This window comes from Glossina fuscipes, unplaced genomic scaffold (genome assembly GCF_014805625.2).
Source record: "Glossina fuscipes isolate IAEA_lab_2018 unplaced genomic scaffold, Yale_Gfus_2 61514, whole genome shotgun sequence".
Classification (NCBI taxonomy): domain Eukaryota; kingdom Metazoa; phylum Arthropoda; class Insecta; order Diptera; family Glossinidae; genus Glossina; species Glossina fuscipes.
Genome location: NW_024003726.1, coordinates 959,884 through 979,067, shown reverse-complemented (window position 1 = coordinate 979,067; position 19,184 = coordinate 959,884). Strand labels below are relative to the sequence as shown.

At 33.3% G+C, this 19,184-nt stretch overlaps 1 protein-coding gene across 6 annotated transcripts in view; it reads right to left on the bottom strand.

Annotated features, from left to right (window-relative positions):
* The window catches only part of LOC119643656 (plasma membrane calcium-transporting ATPase 1), a 192,817-nt gene that overhangs the window by 4,852 nt on the left and 168,781 nt on the right, over positions 1 to 19,184 (bottom strand). For 2 of the 6 annotated variants that reach the window (XM_038043047.1, XM_038043049.1), the window contains one exon: positions 7,650 to 8,434. The exons of 2 other annotated variants lie outside the window; for them this stretch is intronic. In XM_038043047.1, coding sequence (XP_037898975.1) covers positions 8,240 to 8,434 — 195 coding nt within the window. In that variant the 3' untranslated portion in view covers positions 7,650 to 8,239. Of the gene's footprint in view, positions 1 to 7,649; positions 8,462 to 19,184 lie in introns of those variants that run through there. 2 more of the 6 variants (XM_038043046.1, XM_038043048.1) reach the window with 1 other exon arrangement.

The window sequence follows — 19,184 nt, the reverse complement described above, 5'->3', positions numbered from 1 at the left end:
ATGAAGCATGACATGCCAATAAAACTTCGATATCATCACAAAATTCCAATTATGCAAGTGATCATCAAGATCGAGAAGTGGACCAACTGCTCCAAACCGGATGCATTGAACCATCGGACAGGCCCTACAGCGGACTCGTAGTACTAGTACCGAGGCTCTGTATTGGCTATCCAATACTAACCCATACATCAATGCCGGATGCCTATCCATTACTCAGAATAAAACATATTTTGGATGAACTTCGCGAAGCAAAATGGATCGGCACTATCGACTTAAAAAATGGATACTGGTAGAGTTCGATTGAACACAGTAAGAACGCATCGTTCGCGATAACGATGCGCGGTTTATTACAATAGCGCTTTATGTTTTCTAAAGAGCTTTGGACAGAGTCATCGGCCCTGAATTACAACCATTCGCCTTTGCAAATATCGGTGACATTATCGTGATCAGTAAGACTGTTCGGGAATATACCCAGCATCTCAAGCAAGTATATCAACGGCTACGAAACGCCAAGTTACTCATCAATAGACAAAAAAGTCACTTTTTCAAAAAATAAATGAAGCACCTAGGACATATGGTGACGGAAAATGAAATTAGCGCCCTCCTTGAGTAAAAGCCGTAACAAAAAATCGAGACGCCAAGCAATATCGGGGTATCGTATATGAAATATATAAATAAAAAAAATAAATAAATAAATAAAAAAACCAAATAAAAAAAAGAAATAAATAAAACAAAGAAATATATAAAAATGAACGAATGAATGAACAAATAAGAAAAAGAAAACAAAAAAAAGAATAAATAATAATTAAGAGGAGAAAAAGATAGGATAAAAAAAAAAATAATAGTACTAATAATGATAATAAAAAAAAGAGGAATCCGCCTGAGTGGCCGAGTAGGCAAGAGTCTCGACTAGCAACTCAATAGTCGTGGGTTCAAACCTCAAGTGCGGTAGAGTTTTTTAATAAAAAAGCCGATAGCCCTAGATGCTAGTGCTTTAAGACTTTAGTCTTAGAATTTATTCTCTGGCTAAATTTATAATAATAATAATAATAATAAAAAGGGGAAAAACCATCACAGCTTTCCAAACGAGCCGCCATATAAACAGAAGAAACGTAATCAATATTTTAAAACTCACGTCCCGCTGTTTAGATTAACAAGGCCGCAATAGCATACCGCACAGTGTACACACACATTGTTTCAACGCAAAAAGTAACGTAATAGGTTAATAGTATTACAATTTATGAGTAAAAAACCAACGTTCTCGAGGTAACAGTGAAAAACATATTTCTCAAGTAAGTAACTATGTAACGGAGAGAAAAATGCAATAACAAGAATTAGATCAACAGCAGCAAATTCAACGAGCAATTCTAACATATTCAAGTAGCCGCTTCTCCGTCTCGATGACAAGCATGAATGACGAGTTGCTAGGTTCCGGAGGGTCGCTCAATGATACGATCATGGAGTTTTACGATATGTGGCTTCGACACGGCCTGGATAAAACCTTGAGAGATCGCGTGGGTATGTTGAGCCCCTTCGTATATGCACAAATTTGTCAACAAAGTTGAAACATTCTCCACAAGTCGACACGCCGCAATGACAACTTCAGTAGAGCCCGATCTAGAGTACAGCAGATATTTGTTTATTTCCGACGTGAGGGGGGATGTAAGGAAGCAGACTTCCTTGCACAATCCGAACGTTAAAGGAATTGTCATTCATATGTAAACAAAAATTAACTAACCTACACGTAAATCTGGTGTAGCTCATTAAACTCTAAGTTCTTACATTTAAACCTCTAGTCTTGTTACCTTCACTCAAAATTGTAATGCAACAATTCATGACCTCGTTTTGCAGATGTATATAAACACTAATATAACTTTCCTTAAGTTATTCTCTCCAACAAGGATGAGCGTGTAAGTGGTAGAGTAAGTAGAGTCACCTCGTGGTGAAAGCTGCAGGTATCAACGCGCTGGTGTGGCAGCCAACAGCTACAAAACCAGCGCGCAAACGGCGATCATTCTTTCAGTTGTTCAGCAGCAGTCAAACTGACAGGTAAGCCAAGAGCCCTGTCGTCCTGTTCGTCCGGAACGAAATTCTTAAGACAATGGTGTGCCCTTGCATCATTATTCTCGGAAGTTTAACCGATAAATAATTAATATTCTCGTCGACTATTCCAATAAATGAGATTAATTTTCTTCTGCATCATATATTCCGTGTGACACATAAGATTTTGCATTCGCAATGCTTAAGCTTTAAATGTTTCACCTTGCTGCTGATATGAACGTGGGGCGAATTTGGTCATCCAATTTTCCAAAATAGCGAGACTATACGGAGAACTTCATAAAATAGTGTTTAAGTTCCTGCTAGTCAGTCCAGGATCGGCGATTATTTCTACACCACATTGTGTTATGGAATATGTTAGTGGAATATCGTACGACTCGCATAATTCCTAGATGCGCTCCACAAATTCAAGAGGGTTGGTGTCTCCATCAGACTTAAGTGACCACTTGCGTACTGGAGCCATAGCACTGCTCCTCCACATTAACTCTTGGGTCCTGTGTTTGGGAATATTAGCTCGAAATCTGGTGTCATTAACTGCAACGTTATACGGGGCGTATATTTGATTTCTATTTCTTCTAGACGGTAAACTGCCTGTTGGTAGAGCCTAGTAGCACTCCCAAGGCTGTTCGCATCTTCCCTTATGTATTTAAATTCTTCAGAACGAATTCTGTGCAAGCAGCAGTGAGCTCATCTTTCCTGAGATCATAGATCCACGATGTGCGCACCATTTTGGTTTTCCTCTTTCTTTTTTTAAACTTAACGGCACACACGCTTTGCCTTGGTAAGTTTTTTCTCTTCTTCTTATTTTATCTTTTTATCCGAAGGTGCCTGCTCCGCACGTATAAAAAAAAAAATTCCAATTGCTTATGCAAAACCCATCCTTATGTTATACAGATGGATTTTGAACTTTTCTTCCTTTTCATAATTTCTCTCTTTAATTTAAGCAATTATATGCGTGGAAAAAATATGCAGAGAAATAAATATTACCGGAATTCCTTTAGCACATGGAATACCACTCCCTTGTGATGAGCAGAGGGAAAGCAGACGGGCAGAAACTCCAAACCACTTGCATATAGGCGAACGTTGCAACTGTGGGGCACTGAATTTAAATATACACTTAATATCAGCAGCACTAAAAAATTACATAACAGTCATATTTACTAAATGCTCAGAATCATTCACTTTCTTATTTGACTCAGGAGCAGATTTACGTCTTACGCAAGGAAGATATACTAAATTAAGCAGGAAACATAATAGATCACTGTGGATTAATGGGCATAACGAGAGAAAAATTTACTCCTTAAGTTTCACAACTGTAGAGTTTTAGATTAGAAAATGATGCCTAACAACAAAAAAGCCAAATAATGCCTCCCATCGCCACAGGTGGAATACGAGGACGTGGCTTTCTTCAAAAATTCTACTGCAACATTTGCAAAAACATATTAAGATTAGATACAGAATAAAAACATTACAGAAAAGGGCTGTAGCAACTGGCATACATCCAGCGAGCTCCATAATACCGGCAAAAGACAACAAACATATCAACTTACTTAACACAAATAGTCAATTGATCCCAATTAATAACCGAAAAATTGGAACACGTCCATTCAAACATTGTAACATAAAAATTAATAAAATAAGCAAAAACCGCTGGAAAGAACATTTAAAAACCTCTTAAGCTCGACGCATATGGAACTTACCAAAATTATCTAAAACCTTCAAACGCTATTTCACTGAGGATACGAACAAGCCTTAAATGCTAGTGCTTTAAGGCTTTCGTCTTGTAATTCATGTCTCTATTCATGTTTATAATAATGATTAAAACCATGCTTACAAACATGCATGGATTTACATGACAAAACAGCAGTTTACACCAGAAACTACGGACTATCACACCCCTAAATTGGCAACAATACCAAAAAAATGAATGTTAGTCGTCGATTACAGAAAACTAAATGACGATATTGTCAACTAGAAGTTTCCGTTCATACGAACACAGAACATACTAAACAAGTTAGAGATAGCACAATATGTCAATGTTTTAGGCATCAACTGTTCATTAAATGCTAGATGACAAATCTAAATTAGCAGCATGTTCGACCAAAAACGCTCACTATCGATTTACAGCGTTAATTTTTGGTTTCAAACTTTTGTCAAGTAACTTTCTGGGCAGGCTCAATACTGCACCTTCTGTTTTAGAAACAAAATCTTCCTTCTACGTAGATGACATAATAGTACATGAATCGCCATCGCAATAACAAACTAATCAAAGTATTCCAAAGACCCACAAAATATACTCCAAAAAGTAAGTACAGTAAAGAAGTTACATACCTTGGACAATTCATCACACCAGACGAAGTGAAACCAGAACCATTGATATTCCAAGCCCTCAAAAATTACCCTGTACTCAAGGATGTAATGTTCCTAATTCTACCAGTGAAGTTATTGTACGTAGCATGTAAATGGTAAGTGTAAGCTAAATAAAGAATATCTAAAATTGCAGGAAGCATTTTGATTGCCTGCGGCAGTTGCGGCCTGAACATTGCATTGTAGGAAATTCGTTCACGTTACCTACTGGTATTTAATAATGACTTTACCAGAATGAATTTGAGGAATGAAAGAATGAACCCTCAAGGCTTATACGGTAACGGGACGGTAAAAAGGATAAATGGCACCATTATTAAATACACTGTATGTTTGCTACTAGAAGAATTTATTGATCAGAAGCCAGTAATAGCGTAATATACCTGTTTAATCGCCTACTATGAAAAAGTCCTTAAAATTGTATACTCCAAACAGCTTGGTCTGAAAGCAAACTGTTATTGTAATAGTTTATTGAAAATTTTCAGTTATATACCTGTCGCGCATGCTCGTAAAGAAAAACGCACAAATCTTGAAGGCATATAGGTTTACGTATGCAAAGGCTCCTAAAATTACCATAATCCGAAATGTTGTTTGTGTGGAGAATAAATGTTATTCCACAAGAGATAAACATCAAGTGAGCGTTTTTACACTCCCCGTGTCTAAATTAGGACGGTGGAACAAGCGCTGGATCTAAATCTACTCAGATGATGAGCAGATTTCATCATAATTCACGGAAATGAAGTAGCTAAACTCTTACTTGTTGTCCAGGCTAATGAAGAAGTTTCTACAGGAGATATGGATGATTCAAATGTTGTCTCATAAGACGACATGAAGCAAGAAGAGGGTATGAGAAAACCATCCTGAATACAAAGACCGGTTAATTGTTTTGTCGGAAGCAAAATTTTTAAAGAAACCAATGGAGAACTACTATAGGCAATGACAAATGGAATATTGTTGAATTATCAAAATATAAGAAAACTGTCGAAAACATTTGATCTTTTAAGCTAAAACCTGGGAAAGCTAAAAGCTTCACGGCGTTATCAGTAATTAAGGAGTTTTCTCAAGCGAAGAGCATTAATTTTCACCAAACTTTTCCTCCGTTCTTCGCTTCTCATCATCGGGTTTATTGTTGGCATTTTCTGGCAAAGGTTACTTGGATGTCGATCAACCGCACATAATCACGAGCAGCGAGCTAGATTAAGGCATCTATATGTAATTTCCCAAAGAGCTCGGTGGTCAACAAGGTAAGGCGTCAAAATTTAAGAAATCACTGCGTGACGTAAAGCAAACAACTCGTTTTTGGAACAATAAGCTAAGCAAAACTTTAAGAAATTATGGTTTCCGAAATCCTAAAACAGATACTTGTCGTAATCACTGGGTGCATTACTGTTTACAAGGGAAAAAGACGTACATTGAGGAAATTTTGCTCGTTTCGAACGTTGGTTACTTGAAATAAAATAGCGTAATGCAACAGATTTCATGGCATTTATGAAGATAACACGCAGAAAAAGAATCTAGAATAAAGGACTGCAAAGGAGTCGGTACGCTTTTCGAAGTAAATAAGAAGCTATCGTTTGATCTTTTCCCTTCTTGGTATCGAAGAGATGAAGAATATTTCATACGAAGAGAGAGTTGGAAGATTACTGCGTGCGACTCAAATAAATCCAAAGTTAAATCCAAAGGTAAAGTTTATGCAGTGTCTTGATTCAGCAATAATCTTGAGAATTAGTGGCGAAAACCATTTTTTAGAGACTCCAATCCTAGCAAGGTTTTTGAAGTAGACGTGTGAAGTATAATTTTTTTTTTCGTGTCATTACATTAATCATTCTTATTACATTACTCATTCTCTTTGCAATTAACATCACAAAGTTCTATGTACATAAAAAATGTACTAAGGGCGCTAAATTCACTAAAAAATAGTCATAAGGTAAAAATGCTGTTTGTTAGAGATCTGTCTTCGAATTTTATTTCATGACAAATCATTTAAAGGATGATATATGCGTATTAACAAGACGATTGGCAGAGAAAAAGAACGGGTAAATGCTGCGGTCGCATTCTGCGACGCGGATGCCCAGTTGGTAAATGTTACGCCTATACCGATCAACCATCCATTATAGCTGCCGCCACACACCAATCATAATTAAATCACTGTCTATCGCAATCAGGGAATAAATCTAATATGCTACGTGGTATTTTTCGGAGGCAAATATAATTCGATTAGGCGAAGCATTTCGCGTTGCATGTAAGCAAGGATGTCTATTAGACAAGACGATGTATATGAAAAGCAATAAAAGAAACATTTTTTTTTTAGATTCACAACATTTTTTCCGCATGAAATGCACAAAATTTGGTAACTAAAAACTCGTACAAACAAAATTTAGTTGAGGAGCATAACGAAAGTGCTAACGGGATGACATATCGTTAGTATAACATAAATCATAAGAAGAAAAAGCACGCTGCTGAAGCATAGCTTGCGTCGAGTGGGCTCTTGTCCAATTTTTTGAATTGTCAACTTTCAGTGGAAAATATTTTGAAACTAAAAATTAACTTACATTGTACTTTTAAATAATACCCAAACAATATTATGAAGACATCCTAAAACAAATCTTATACCATTGCATTTAAGGCACATCAAAATAACGCTGATTTTGCAAATATTTAGGTAAAATAAAGCCGATATGAATGACCGTTATAGCCTATCAACCCATGAGGTTCTCGTAGGTGGATTTTTAAGAAAATAATTTTAAGTATTCCCTTTAAGATTTTTTTGGTCTTACTAATTATCAAATGTTTTATTTCGTTGGTGTCGTTGGTTCAATCACGTTTTAGCTGCACTTACTGTCGTTTGAACATAATTAATCAATACAAAATAAAATTTCTTTAACTTTCTCTAATTTTGTATTTTTATTATTCTATATTCATATAACATAAGTTCAATTAAATTATTACTTATCTTAATTATACTTGATGCGTACTTTATTTCCGAGATAAAACTTTATTCACACTTTTCTTTTAATTTTTCATTGTGCTATTCATTGTGCTGCAGATCAAGACCGCACAAAGAGCACTTTCTAATGTATATTTGCGTACATATTATTATAGGACGTGTTTGGTATTAATCAGGAAAAATCGTATTTGTCAGTTTTGGTTCTTATTAATATTTATGAGACTTCAAATATTCAGAAAAATTTCAGAACTATTCTCTATTTTATATTATAAATTCACATTTTGTGATCAAGTTTAATATTTGAATAATATTTAAATACACTTCAATCCTCTTAGTTGATTTTTTTGCATTAGAAAGCCGAAACCTTGATCAAATGTAAATTGATCAGTTTTTAACTATTATTTTTGTTATTATATTGTCAGAAAAAATGGGATTTTCTTTGACGTCTTGTTACGTAAGACGTGCGCATAAGAGAAGAGCTTCAAATTGTCCTTTTTCGTGGACATAAAGCATCATAATTACATGCACATCCATTACAGAGAACAAGTATTATCTTGTGATAAAGTACTTATGCGCGAAAAACGAATTGACACTTAAAAAATTTTTGAGAGTATTGTAAATCTACACGACCTGTAACAGTAATGATTAAAGAGAAGAGATAAGAAGCAAAAAGTCACGACCTTTCACCACACTGTTTCAAAATGAACCCACACAGATATATGGTGCTTTTTATTATTATTATTGTTATTATTATTATCATTATTAACATTTTTGATGCATTTCTTTAAGATTAAGAGTTTATGGCTTGTAGATTGCCCACTAAGAAGAGAGTTCTTTGTTCCTTGTTGTATTTTTCGTTCAAGCAGCTTTCTAAACTGCGGTCTCCGTGTGACTGTGAGATGAGAGTCGTTCAACATCGATCTCAGGTAACTTCAATTCGTCGGGTATATTGTCGGCATATTCCATTGAAGAGGTCTCTGACAAGCGCTTGCTAAGCGAGGTCTGCTTACGTAAGACCTCAGCTAGAGATGTGTTAGCATGATCGCTGTAACGAGCATCTAGTCCCTGCCGGAATGCGTTTACAACGCGTATCTAAATGTCAATAAGGTACAAAACATGTATAAAAAATTAAAGAAAAATTGACTCGAAGAATTTGTAATGAAGCAGTTTTTAATAAGTTTTTTAATCCTTTATCTATAATAATTTATCTCTAGTGTTTTCATTTGTTTCCTCGAAAATTACTGGCTTTATAAACCTCACAAACAACGTAAAAAACCCTGAATACACCGAAAGTAATACAGACTGAAATTTCTGTTAAATGGATATTACGGGAGCTGAAAGTTTATACAGGGAACCCTATGGAAGAAGAAAGTACTTCACACTGATTTTTTAAGATAGAGGGAATTGTACAAAGAAATAGGTGAAATAAAAGACGTACTAGTATTTTTCAATCTTTGATTTAGCCAGAATCCACATTACCATTAACTCGTACCATTAAAAAGGATAATTACAACATAACAAATTAAAAATTCATGATAAAACTTTATCTTCCATGTTTCCTAAGCTACTTTCTTTTTTGTGAGCTTAAAGGTGTATCCCCGGTCTGAGTAATAATTTTTATATTCTATCTGACTAGCAATTGTTTACAGATTACAAGGAGTAAGCGATTAAATGTTGTTCTCGAATTCGACTTCAGTGTGTTTACTTTGACACTTTTTTGTCCATGTAAGCGTTGAATAATTGAGGACAGAGAAAATTACCCTGTGAAGGTTTTTTGAAATCTTAAATCTCCTTGAAGACATTTAACAGAACATGCGTATAACGTATGTACTCAAATTGGACTCGTTAAATCGTAAAAATATCTTTTCCTTACACATTACAGAACAAAACATTGAATGTGTAACAGCTTGCCGCTTTGTTTTATTATTTCGCTCTCTAATCCCAGCACAAACGTATTGAAAACACTAGTTACATAGTAAGATACCCAAAAGAACGTAAAAGCACAGAGGAAGAATTATAATACAACATTAAATATATATCAATTTGAACAACAACAATAACAGCAACATATGTGTATTAAAAATAAATTAAAATAATAATATCAATAACAATACATATAACACTTTCAATTTTCGCATTCACATATGAACATTTCCACATATAACACATAGTTTTAATATGTATACAACAATTAATTAATTACATTTATCAACGCATACATTTAGTTGGCTTGCCATGGAAAAACTAAAAATGTACAAGTGAATAAACTAAAAAGCAATATAAATTTGAGACTTGAGTACACATCGTCCTAATATAAACAGCTTCATAAGCAAAAGTGTTTATGATTATAGAGAAACTTAATTTTTTTATATATAGTAGGGATAATTCCAGATGATCTCTAAAAATCCAACCATGTCGCCCACTTTTATTTGCCGAAATATAAATCCCTTTAACATATATAAAGTATCCTATCAAATGTGGGATCGCAAATGTGCTCAAAAATGTAGACATATTTCTACTATAACTCATATAAAGGAATTAGTCTATTCCCAATCGTTGATAGTGGGCTTAAAACAAAAAAACGAACGTTAGACAATTACATGCAAAAATTTATTATTAACATTAAGGTAGAATTGCCGGCTCTACAAAGCAGTGAATGAATGAAATTAGTGTTCCATAAACTTTTTATAAAAAGAGTGGTTATTTGTGTGACTTAGCTTGACTATGTTAAGTAATTTACCTATATCAACTTAACGCGATCTCAGAATCATTTCCAGTTCTTTGTTTTATTTTTCACTTATTATATTTAAAAATCTGCTCACTTACGCGCACATCTCCTTATTGCGGACTTTTATAAATGTTGATGCATTAGAGAACTCTTTCTCACGTCGTTTATTTTAAAAAATTAAATTTTTAGACCCCGGGTTACTAGCAAATCCTTAACAGTTTTATAGAAATGAAATTAAGCAAACTACTGCTACTAAGCAACCTGTTTTTCCCTATCGCTGAAATTAGTATTTTCTGATGCCTTCTAATTACTGTGTATAACTACGTGGTAAAAACGTCGCATATTGTAATAAAATATTAATATAATATATAAATAAAAAAAAATTTGTATTCATGTCTACATTGGCGCTGAGGTTAAAATACATGAACTCTACATGTTTGATCAAGGGATCCAACAAATAGAGTTATTTTCTACTTTTATTAAAAGGGTTAAGTTATTAAAAAATGGTTAATATTTGCACCTAGTTTTAAAGTACAAAAAAAGATTCAATTTTTTTAAGAACATAATGGAAGCGTAAAAGTTTCCGCAAAGCAATTCTTTTTTTCCATAACTGTCCTTACCGTACTGCTACAGATCACAATTTTGCCAAGAATAATCCAAAATCTGAAAATTATAGATGATTTCAGCTATCTTGGCTTATTTTTCTGCCCGCTTGTCTGTGAATTTGTTCCGAAAATATAACGAAGAGCTTATATACTTTAAATTCAACTTGCTAAAATCGAGAAATGAAAATTTTTGTTAGGCGAACTGATGTAGAATATTTTATGGGCGGCGTTGCGGCGTATCATTGTTATCTGTGTTCGTTTGGTTTGTTTTTTGTCAATGCGGATGTTTTAATTTTATTTTCTCATTTCTTGGCCGAAATTGTGGCCAATACACAAACTCATATGCGAGGCATACGTTGCTTAATTAAATAGAGTAAATTAATAGAAAATATATATACTGTCAATTTTTAATTACAGATATTTATGACTTCAGTTACCTTCCAAATTATTATTTTGATCAAATTCAATTACAAATTAGTTCCCAATCTTCTGACACAAACGCAAACAAACTTCTTTGTTTTCAAACTGAGACAAACTTTCTCTACTCATAAACTGTTTAGCCGTCATTAAACGAAACCTACGCGAGATATTTCCTAGATACATTAGGATGTTCTCGATGCTAAAATAGTTAATAAGGGAAAATGTCTTTCCAAGGAATGGGATAATCGTTTTGCTAATATCAGGATATTTGTTGTGGAGAGAAATCTAAGAGCAGAATTCTTTATGTTTATTTTTGATTCCATTATTGGAAACATTATACAATAATCCAAATTTTTTTCAATCTTTTAAACACAATAACTAACAAGCAAACACACGGTAGTGGGCCAAGGCCCATCTTTAAATAATCTATATCATTTCATTTAACACAGTTATTCATATGTGGTACAAAAAGTGCCAGAAAAGTGATCCGATTAAAACCATTTTCAATAACTTTCGTGCTTGGGCTAGAACGTATCGGTGTATCAAATTTCATGAATATATCTAGAAAACTACAACTTATGCGTTGAATACAAGAAAATTAGACAGGCAAATGGACATATGAACAGACAAGCTCAAATCGGTATAATGGACAGTGGTTCTATCTCAAGCTTTTTATGTGTTGCATACATCCGCCTACACTTAATACATCCTCGTGCGGAAAACGGTGTAGTGTATAAAAAGGAACGGGTTACGAGCAAACAGCAGACAAGCACATTGAAATTCAACGATTCTGCGAAGAAAGAATACAAAAGCATAATAAAAAAAGAGTAAAAAAGCTGTATTTGGTTTGAAGCTACAACTTTTTCTTCTAATAAGAATATAATACAAGTTTTTTCATCTCCAAGATTATATTCAGAATTTAGGGGAGTCTATGGGGGATTTAAAGTAAGAGCGCATGTGCAAAGTCTTAGTTGTATTAATCGACAAACGCTTTATAGATATATCTGGATGGCGGAAACAGAAAAACCGAGTTAATACATATTTAGGTGTTAGGTATAGATAATTCCACAAAGCCTCTTAATTTAATTCGAACTTAGCACACTAATTTCCCGCACTCCATCAAAGCTACTCACCACTTACTATCCCTACAATTATTGACACCTTAACATGTTAGAGACTGTCAGGTCAACGCCAAAGAAAATAACACTGATTTAAACGTACAACAAGTAAAAACACTATATTCGGCTGGGATCGAATTTTTTACCATATGTGGTATTTCTCCTTGGCGAGAATCTTAGACATGTATAACTTCAAATATAGAAAAAGAGATTTATAAAGCTGCTCTAGATTTTTTAAATTTTCTGTTAGGATTATTTTGAAAACTCTACGATTATATACATAAATTCGAAAAATCTAGTAAGAAATTTATGCTCCTCTTAGGAAATCTCTTTAAAGTATAGGCATTCAAACTTAATAATATCTGCTCTTGGAACGAAGAATGTCTTCAATAAACTGTGAAAGTTATGTCTGATAATACGATATGTGTATATATAATATGTATAATTGTGCTTTTATGTAGCACAGCAACACTTAATTAGTAATTTTAAAAATTGAAAACGTCATTTGCCGCGATTTAGTTATTCATTAAATCAGCCGCGTTCATTTTTATACAAAACATTACAGAAGCCCGTGTATCCACCTGAGCAACACTTTTCTCTTATCTAGATTTTCGCCCACTACCTTTCGATATCTGCAGAAAAGTTTCGGCTATCTTTTAGGATTTTTCGAAGATATTTATGTAGCTACCTCATTTGGTCCGCTACGTTCAACATCACCTCGTTTAAAATTATCGAATCTCCAAGAAATTGGTGTTGTCGGCGCAGAAGTCATTATTCAAACAAACACTCTTCAAACAAATGCTAAGTGTGAGCGGTATTTTCTCACGTCAACAAACGATGTTTACCTAACAGAACCAATGAAAGCCACTATAAATGCTTAAAGCATCATACAATTTTGGCAGACGTCGCTACAGTATTCGAGCTTCTTGAAAATCATATGGATTCTTTGTTCGAGATGAAAGCTTCCATTTTAATATTTCCAAACATGTTCACACTTTTCTATTATAATTCATTTAAAAGCTACATTCATTTGAAAGCTTGCTTTATAAGGTATGAAGTGCAGCTATACGGCGTGTTAATTGTATAAACTTGAAATAAATCTATCCAAACTTTCAATGAGTAAACCAAGATTAAGCTCAAATATATAGTAATGCTATTTAAGCCATCAAATTAAAACCATTTATTTTCAAGTTATTTTTTTTGCTTAGGTTTCTTTACAGCTCCTAAAAATGTACTCTCAATAGTGGCCAATTTGAATTAAAGAGAAATGGGGATATACCACTCAAATAAAACAAAATGTGAACATGTTGAACATTTGCTTGTACGAATATTATAAACAGCGCATGAAATTTTAGGCCGAAAAATATCGTGAATTGAGTTTTGGTCTTCTTTGGATTTTAGTTCTTCAACTGTGTCTCAAAAAGAATTCGTGTGCACTAAATTTTTTGATGTAAATGTTATATAAGACATATCCTTGCATGTTGCATAGTGAATCGCAAAGTTGGTAGTTTGCTTCGGTTTTACTCCAGCTTGGAAAAAAAAATGTTTAAAAGATTTTAACTAGGAAAATCAGCGCAGAAAAGTGGTCAAGCATCGCAACGATTCCAACCAATAAATATATCATGTGGGTGTGGCCCGCTTGGCACTGTTGGTCGAACTTGTTCAACCGTATTGCAAAAAGCTTCAAAAAATGTTCTTAAAGGACCTAATCGAAACTTACAAGCACAATACAAATACCAAAATAAGGAATTACCAATCTTGTATATCGATGTTAACTTTTAGCTAGAAGTATATTATTCTTACTTTCTAGATTAATTTTGCTTGCAATTACCAAACATACTTGTGTAGAACTTGTGAATCGATCGATGTATAATTTCAAATTAATTAGTTGTGCTTACAAGTAAGTGAACCTATTTTTTTCATATTAATTTCTGTTCGCGGTAAACAAAGAAGCAAACCAACAAGTAAACAAACAAACAAAAACAACATTACGTGCTTGCGTATATCTTTTAAAGATGATATGTACTTGCAAATAAGTTTCGCAGGAATAATCCAGCATAGAAAGTTTGTTTGACGTAAATCGCATTGAAACATGAAAAATAAATAAAAATTGCAAAAATATATGACAAAAAAGTCTACTTTTGTATATTTGTAAATTTTTTAATGATAGGCATTATTGCATATTTACAAGAATGTATATGTAAATTTATATTTGTGTACAAAATATGTTAAATAACTAAACATATGGAAAGAAAGATATATAAATTAAATAAAATTAAGAGTTAAACGAATAAAGAAAACTAATTATAACAACCCAAACCGCCTTAACTAAGTTCCTCAACAAATTAGGTTCGTAAAGCCAATAATTTTCTAGAAAGACGTTTAGGAGTTTTACTAGTATAAATGGCACCATTCAGATTATCCATTGCACGGCGGCGACTTTATCCCTTCTACATCTCATGAAATTTTAGTTTCAAATTCATCGAATGGTTTTGCTGTAGAATAATTTTGCTGTTGAATAAATTTGCTATTAAATTTGAGTTATTATTGGAATCTCTTTAAATAAGAGAAATAGAAAAATTTACTTCTAAATACATTATATTACAATGTTTCAAAAGTAACGTATTTGTGTAAACTGTTTAAGGTAAGAGCTGATACTATCGAAATAATTCAAAAACAAGAATGTGATGCAACAAATAAGCCACAAATATATACTCTCAAGTGAGGACGACAAGTAAAGTCTCTTAGCAGGAGAAAAAGCACAGAACATATTTTTGTTTGCAACATGTATGGATTATGTATATTAAGTTTTGTTTTGTACAACGATCCTACTTAATATTAAGAATACCCCCACTTTTTTACATAAAATCGTCATTTACTGTGTTAGAGGCATTGTAATCACATAGCTATTAGACCCATTGAAACACTGTTACCACTATCTGTTGAACAGGTGAAAGCGACTTCTTCCTCTGCTCATGTCATTGCTTGATAGAAGGTCGAAAGCTTGCTTGTCGTTTTATTAGAGAAACACAGACGTATACAAGCGATGCATAAGTAGAGGGACATGTACGTATATAGCTTGTTTAGGTTCGTTCACTTGTAACTACGGTAATGATATATCAAATGTAGTTCAATTTATTGTGTATAATACTTTGCATGAAATTCTCCTAAGCTCTATGTCTCTTTGGTATTTCAATGTGAACTTCAAAGGATCCAAAAAGTATTTTTTCCCGTAACAGGTAAAAACATTGAGTGGGTTCTCTATATTTGTTTGTATCTCTTTCACAGAGTATATTACAAAAATTAGGTTAATTATTGGATCGTTCTGCAAATGCCTACGATGGCATTGTTCTCAATTTATTAAAAGCTTTTCGAAACGTACGGCATGATCGGAAGATAAATTTCCACTTGCAGTGTTATAAGTAATTGGAAAATCACAAAAGGAAATGAGTTAAATAGTGGCACCTTGTACAGCTCATTTACAGCGTTAGAATTTCTACTACTACCAAAACATTTATTTTAGAAACGCAAAACAAGCAAACACCTCTCAATTGTTATATTTGCTATACATCAAAATTTTCTCTCTAGGTAATTTGGCAATAGTATAGACTTAAAACTGGTCTGATTAATGCTTAAAATTCGCACGCTGGATCAGCTAGTCATTGGTGACAGGCGAACCAATTTTTCCCACACTTTGCGGAATTGTAAACAGAGAAGGGATGAAATTTTTCTTAAGTGCTGTCGCTGACAGTAAAGACAGTAGATGGCATTTAAAGTGGATCCTTGCCAGTTTATGATCTTGCATGAAGATTCATTAAGGAATGAAGACGCTATAACAGGCAGGGTAAAAAAAAGTTTTGGGAAACTTTCTGGGATGGAAGAAAAGGCAATAGAAGAACAACAATTGGAGATTTTACTAGGCGTATTTCAATATTAAAAAAAAAATTATTTCAGTAAATTCTAAAAAATGGCAGCACCGCGGTCATTCTCGCGATATTCGATCAATTCAAGAGCCTCTGTGGCAAGCAATATAACTAGTCGAAGTTTGAATTTAGAAAAAAGAAAAAAAATATTTAATCTACATATCTGCAACTGGTGAGACATCTAGAATTTTTTTAAAACTTATTTTTTATGTCTTTAGATAGAATGGTGTTAGAATTAAAAATTCTAATTACTACTGAAAAAAAGGTATTCTTTTATTAATAAGAAACGTTTCAATTGACTTATCAAAAATATGTAACGTGCTTCCCTAGAGAATGTTATTTTAAACAGATCGTAAGAAATGTCATAAAAGCAAGTAAAAACATTATAGTCGGCCAAGGCCGACTTTTAGATTATCTACACAATTCGCCTAATGCAGTTATTCACTCATTTGGTAATAATATGCCAATAATTACACATTATTTTCATGCAAAAGCCTGCTTTTTATGAAATCCCGCCTATTGGAGGAATCCTTAGAGGCAGTGGTATCCAAAAAATAGACCAACGTGGTCCAAATTCCTTAAGGTTAATTTCTATGCCAATTTGTTGTTATGAACTAATTTTTACCACCAAATATTAAAAACTGTACCTTTTTACCAATATTCGTAAGAACGGTTATATGAGAGAGGGTTCAAAAATTGTCTCAGCTGAAATTTGTCATACCAATTTAGAATGTCTAAATACTAATACAGAGGGAACTGCAATTTCTTCCATGTACCGACTTTTCAAAATAAGGCACTACATGCGGAGTGATGGAAAAATAAACCGATCCAAACCATTTTTAACGTGGTTTGTCTTTGGGTCAAAGCATGTTAGTGTACCAAATTTCATCAAAATATCTTAAAAATTTCGACATGCAGCTTATACATCAAATTACATGGACAGAAATGAGACGAAAGTATAGACTTAGATCGATTCAGAAAATGATCCAGGAAATGTATAATAAAACGTTGGTCTACCTTAAGCCAATCTACATGTTCAATACGTCCGCATAAACTTAATATACCCTGTACTACTTGTGGTGTACGGTGTAAATAATAAAATTGTGAGTTATGGTGCCATTTTCAAAAACCTATTTCGAGAAAACTCATTTAAACTGCGAAATACCCGTATATTGCAATAAAATTATGTTTCATAGGTTTAATTTCGAACTATATTTATCATGCCCACAACTTTGCTTTTATGCCATTCTTAACCGTTTATTTGATCATTTAAACCAATAACAGAATATTGATTTTTTTAAAAGTAACCTTGCCCATTAGTAAAAATTTACTTACTGTTGCTAATTTTCTGTCACACACAACACTATGTTATGATGCATTTATGCTTCATGACATCTGAATCTGCGCTCAACTTTTCTAGTGCATTCAAATTGCGTTCGAGTGCGTATTACTTGTTACAAGTAACCAATTAATAAAGACCTAATTTATTTTAAATATATATGATTATACCTTTCTCTGGCCCACGAAGTCCGCAAGAATTACGAACGTTTTTGTGCGCTAATCGTAATCAGAGAAAGAGACGATTTTTGGTAAATTGCATAATAATAAATTCTTCCTTCTCCTTTCTTAAAAAAGCATCTTTTTGGACTATTCGTATATTGCAGTTGTATGCCAATAAGCAAATGATCAACAATGATCAGGTCATCAAACACCGTCTTCTAAAGCTGCAGATCATGGAAGACATCGTCTTTCTACTGGGATAAATGCAAGATATATATTTCTAAGTATGACCTAAGTTACACACAAAGAGAGGACAAATAAAAAAAAATATTTCTATAATCCCATACCCCCACCAAAACGTACACTTCATTAATCAATGTACTTAAATGATCCTTCTGCTGTTATCGTAGTAATAAATAAGAACAACAACTAGATTGTATTTAAGATCAACAAAGAGATGCAGAAAAATAAGAGATGAAATTAAAGAGTACTTAAAAAATTTACAGATTTTATCTTAACATTGACGTAGAAAAACGTAAAAATTTTCGAATTATTAACAACAGCAGTGTCCTTTAGATAAAAATTTACTTTTATTGAAAAATGTTAAAAAGTCGATTTCGATTGCACTAAGCTTAAGTTTAAATTAATGGTAGAAAGAACAAATTCACACGAACACTTATTTACTTACTTATTTTAAAGTATTACACATTTGCCTAATTCCATCTTAATATAAATGCAAGGAAATAAAAGAACGTTAGAATTCATAAAGTATATGATGTACACAACAAAGAAACATATGCAAATAAAAGCCTCCGGCTAATAACCTGTACGTAGATTTTTACTCAGATGACAGAAATGAGCCACGCATAAATTGGAATTGCACTAGCACACGTTTTCATACAAAATGTACCTTTGAGAGAATGCGACGGCATATTAAGAAGCAATTATCAGAATCTTTGCCTATAAAAATAATGAAAATGAAAGAACAAAATGTGAAATGTCTGCTAATTAACAGAGGTAATACTTTTATTGATAACAGAAAGCCAGAGGTCCGTAATGACCAATTGAATTGAATTTTAAAGATAATGTTTGACCATCTTTTCATTTAGTTGTCTCTGATTTCAGTAGCATTCATTTTGGGTTTGCTTACAACGTTCCAAAATCTGGAATAACAGGAATTAAAATGGACATAACAGGAATTAAAATGGACATATCTACCTATAGCTAAGAAGTTATCTACGAAAAGTGCACCATAATACAAAAGCGTAGCGGGAGTGCACAACAATTAAGAGAAAATAACGAAGATACAAGTAAATGCAAAATAGGCGTCAACTTGACTAATTAGAATTGCATACCCCAAAACGAAGGCTGATCAACCTCCAAGCTCGTACATGATATCAAATTAAACCAAAATTAACTTTGAAATTATGAAATACCTTAAGAATAGTAAGAAATTTTAAGTAGAAGTAAATGAGGAATACATATGAATAGATGCAAGCATAATATTCCAAGTTTGGATTC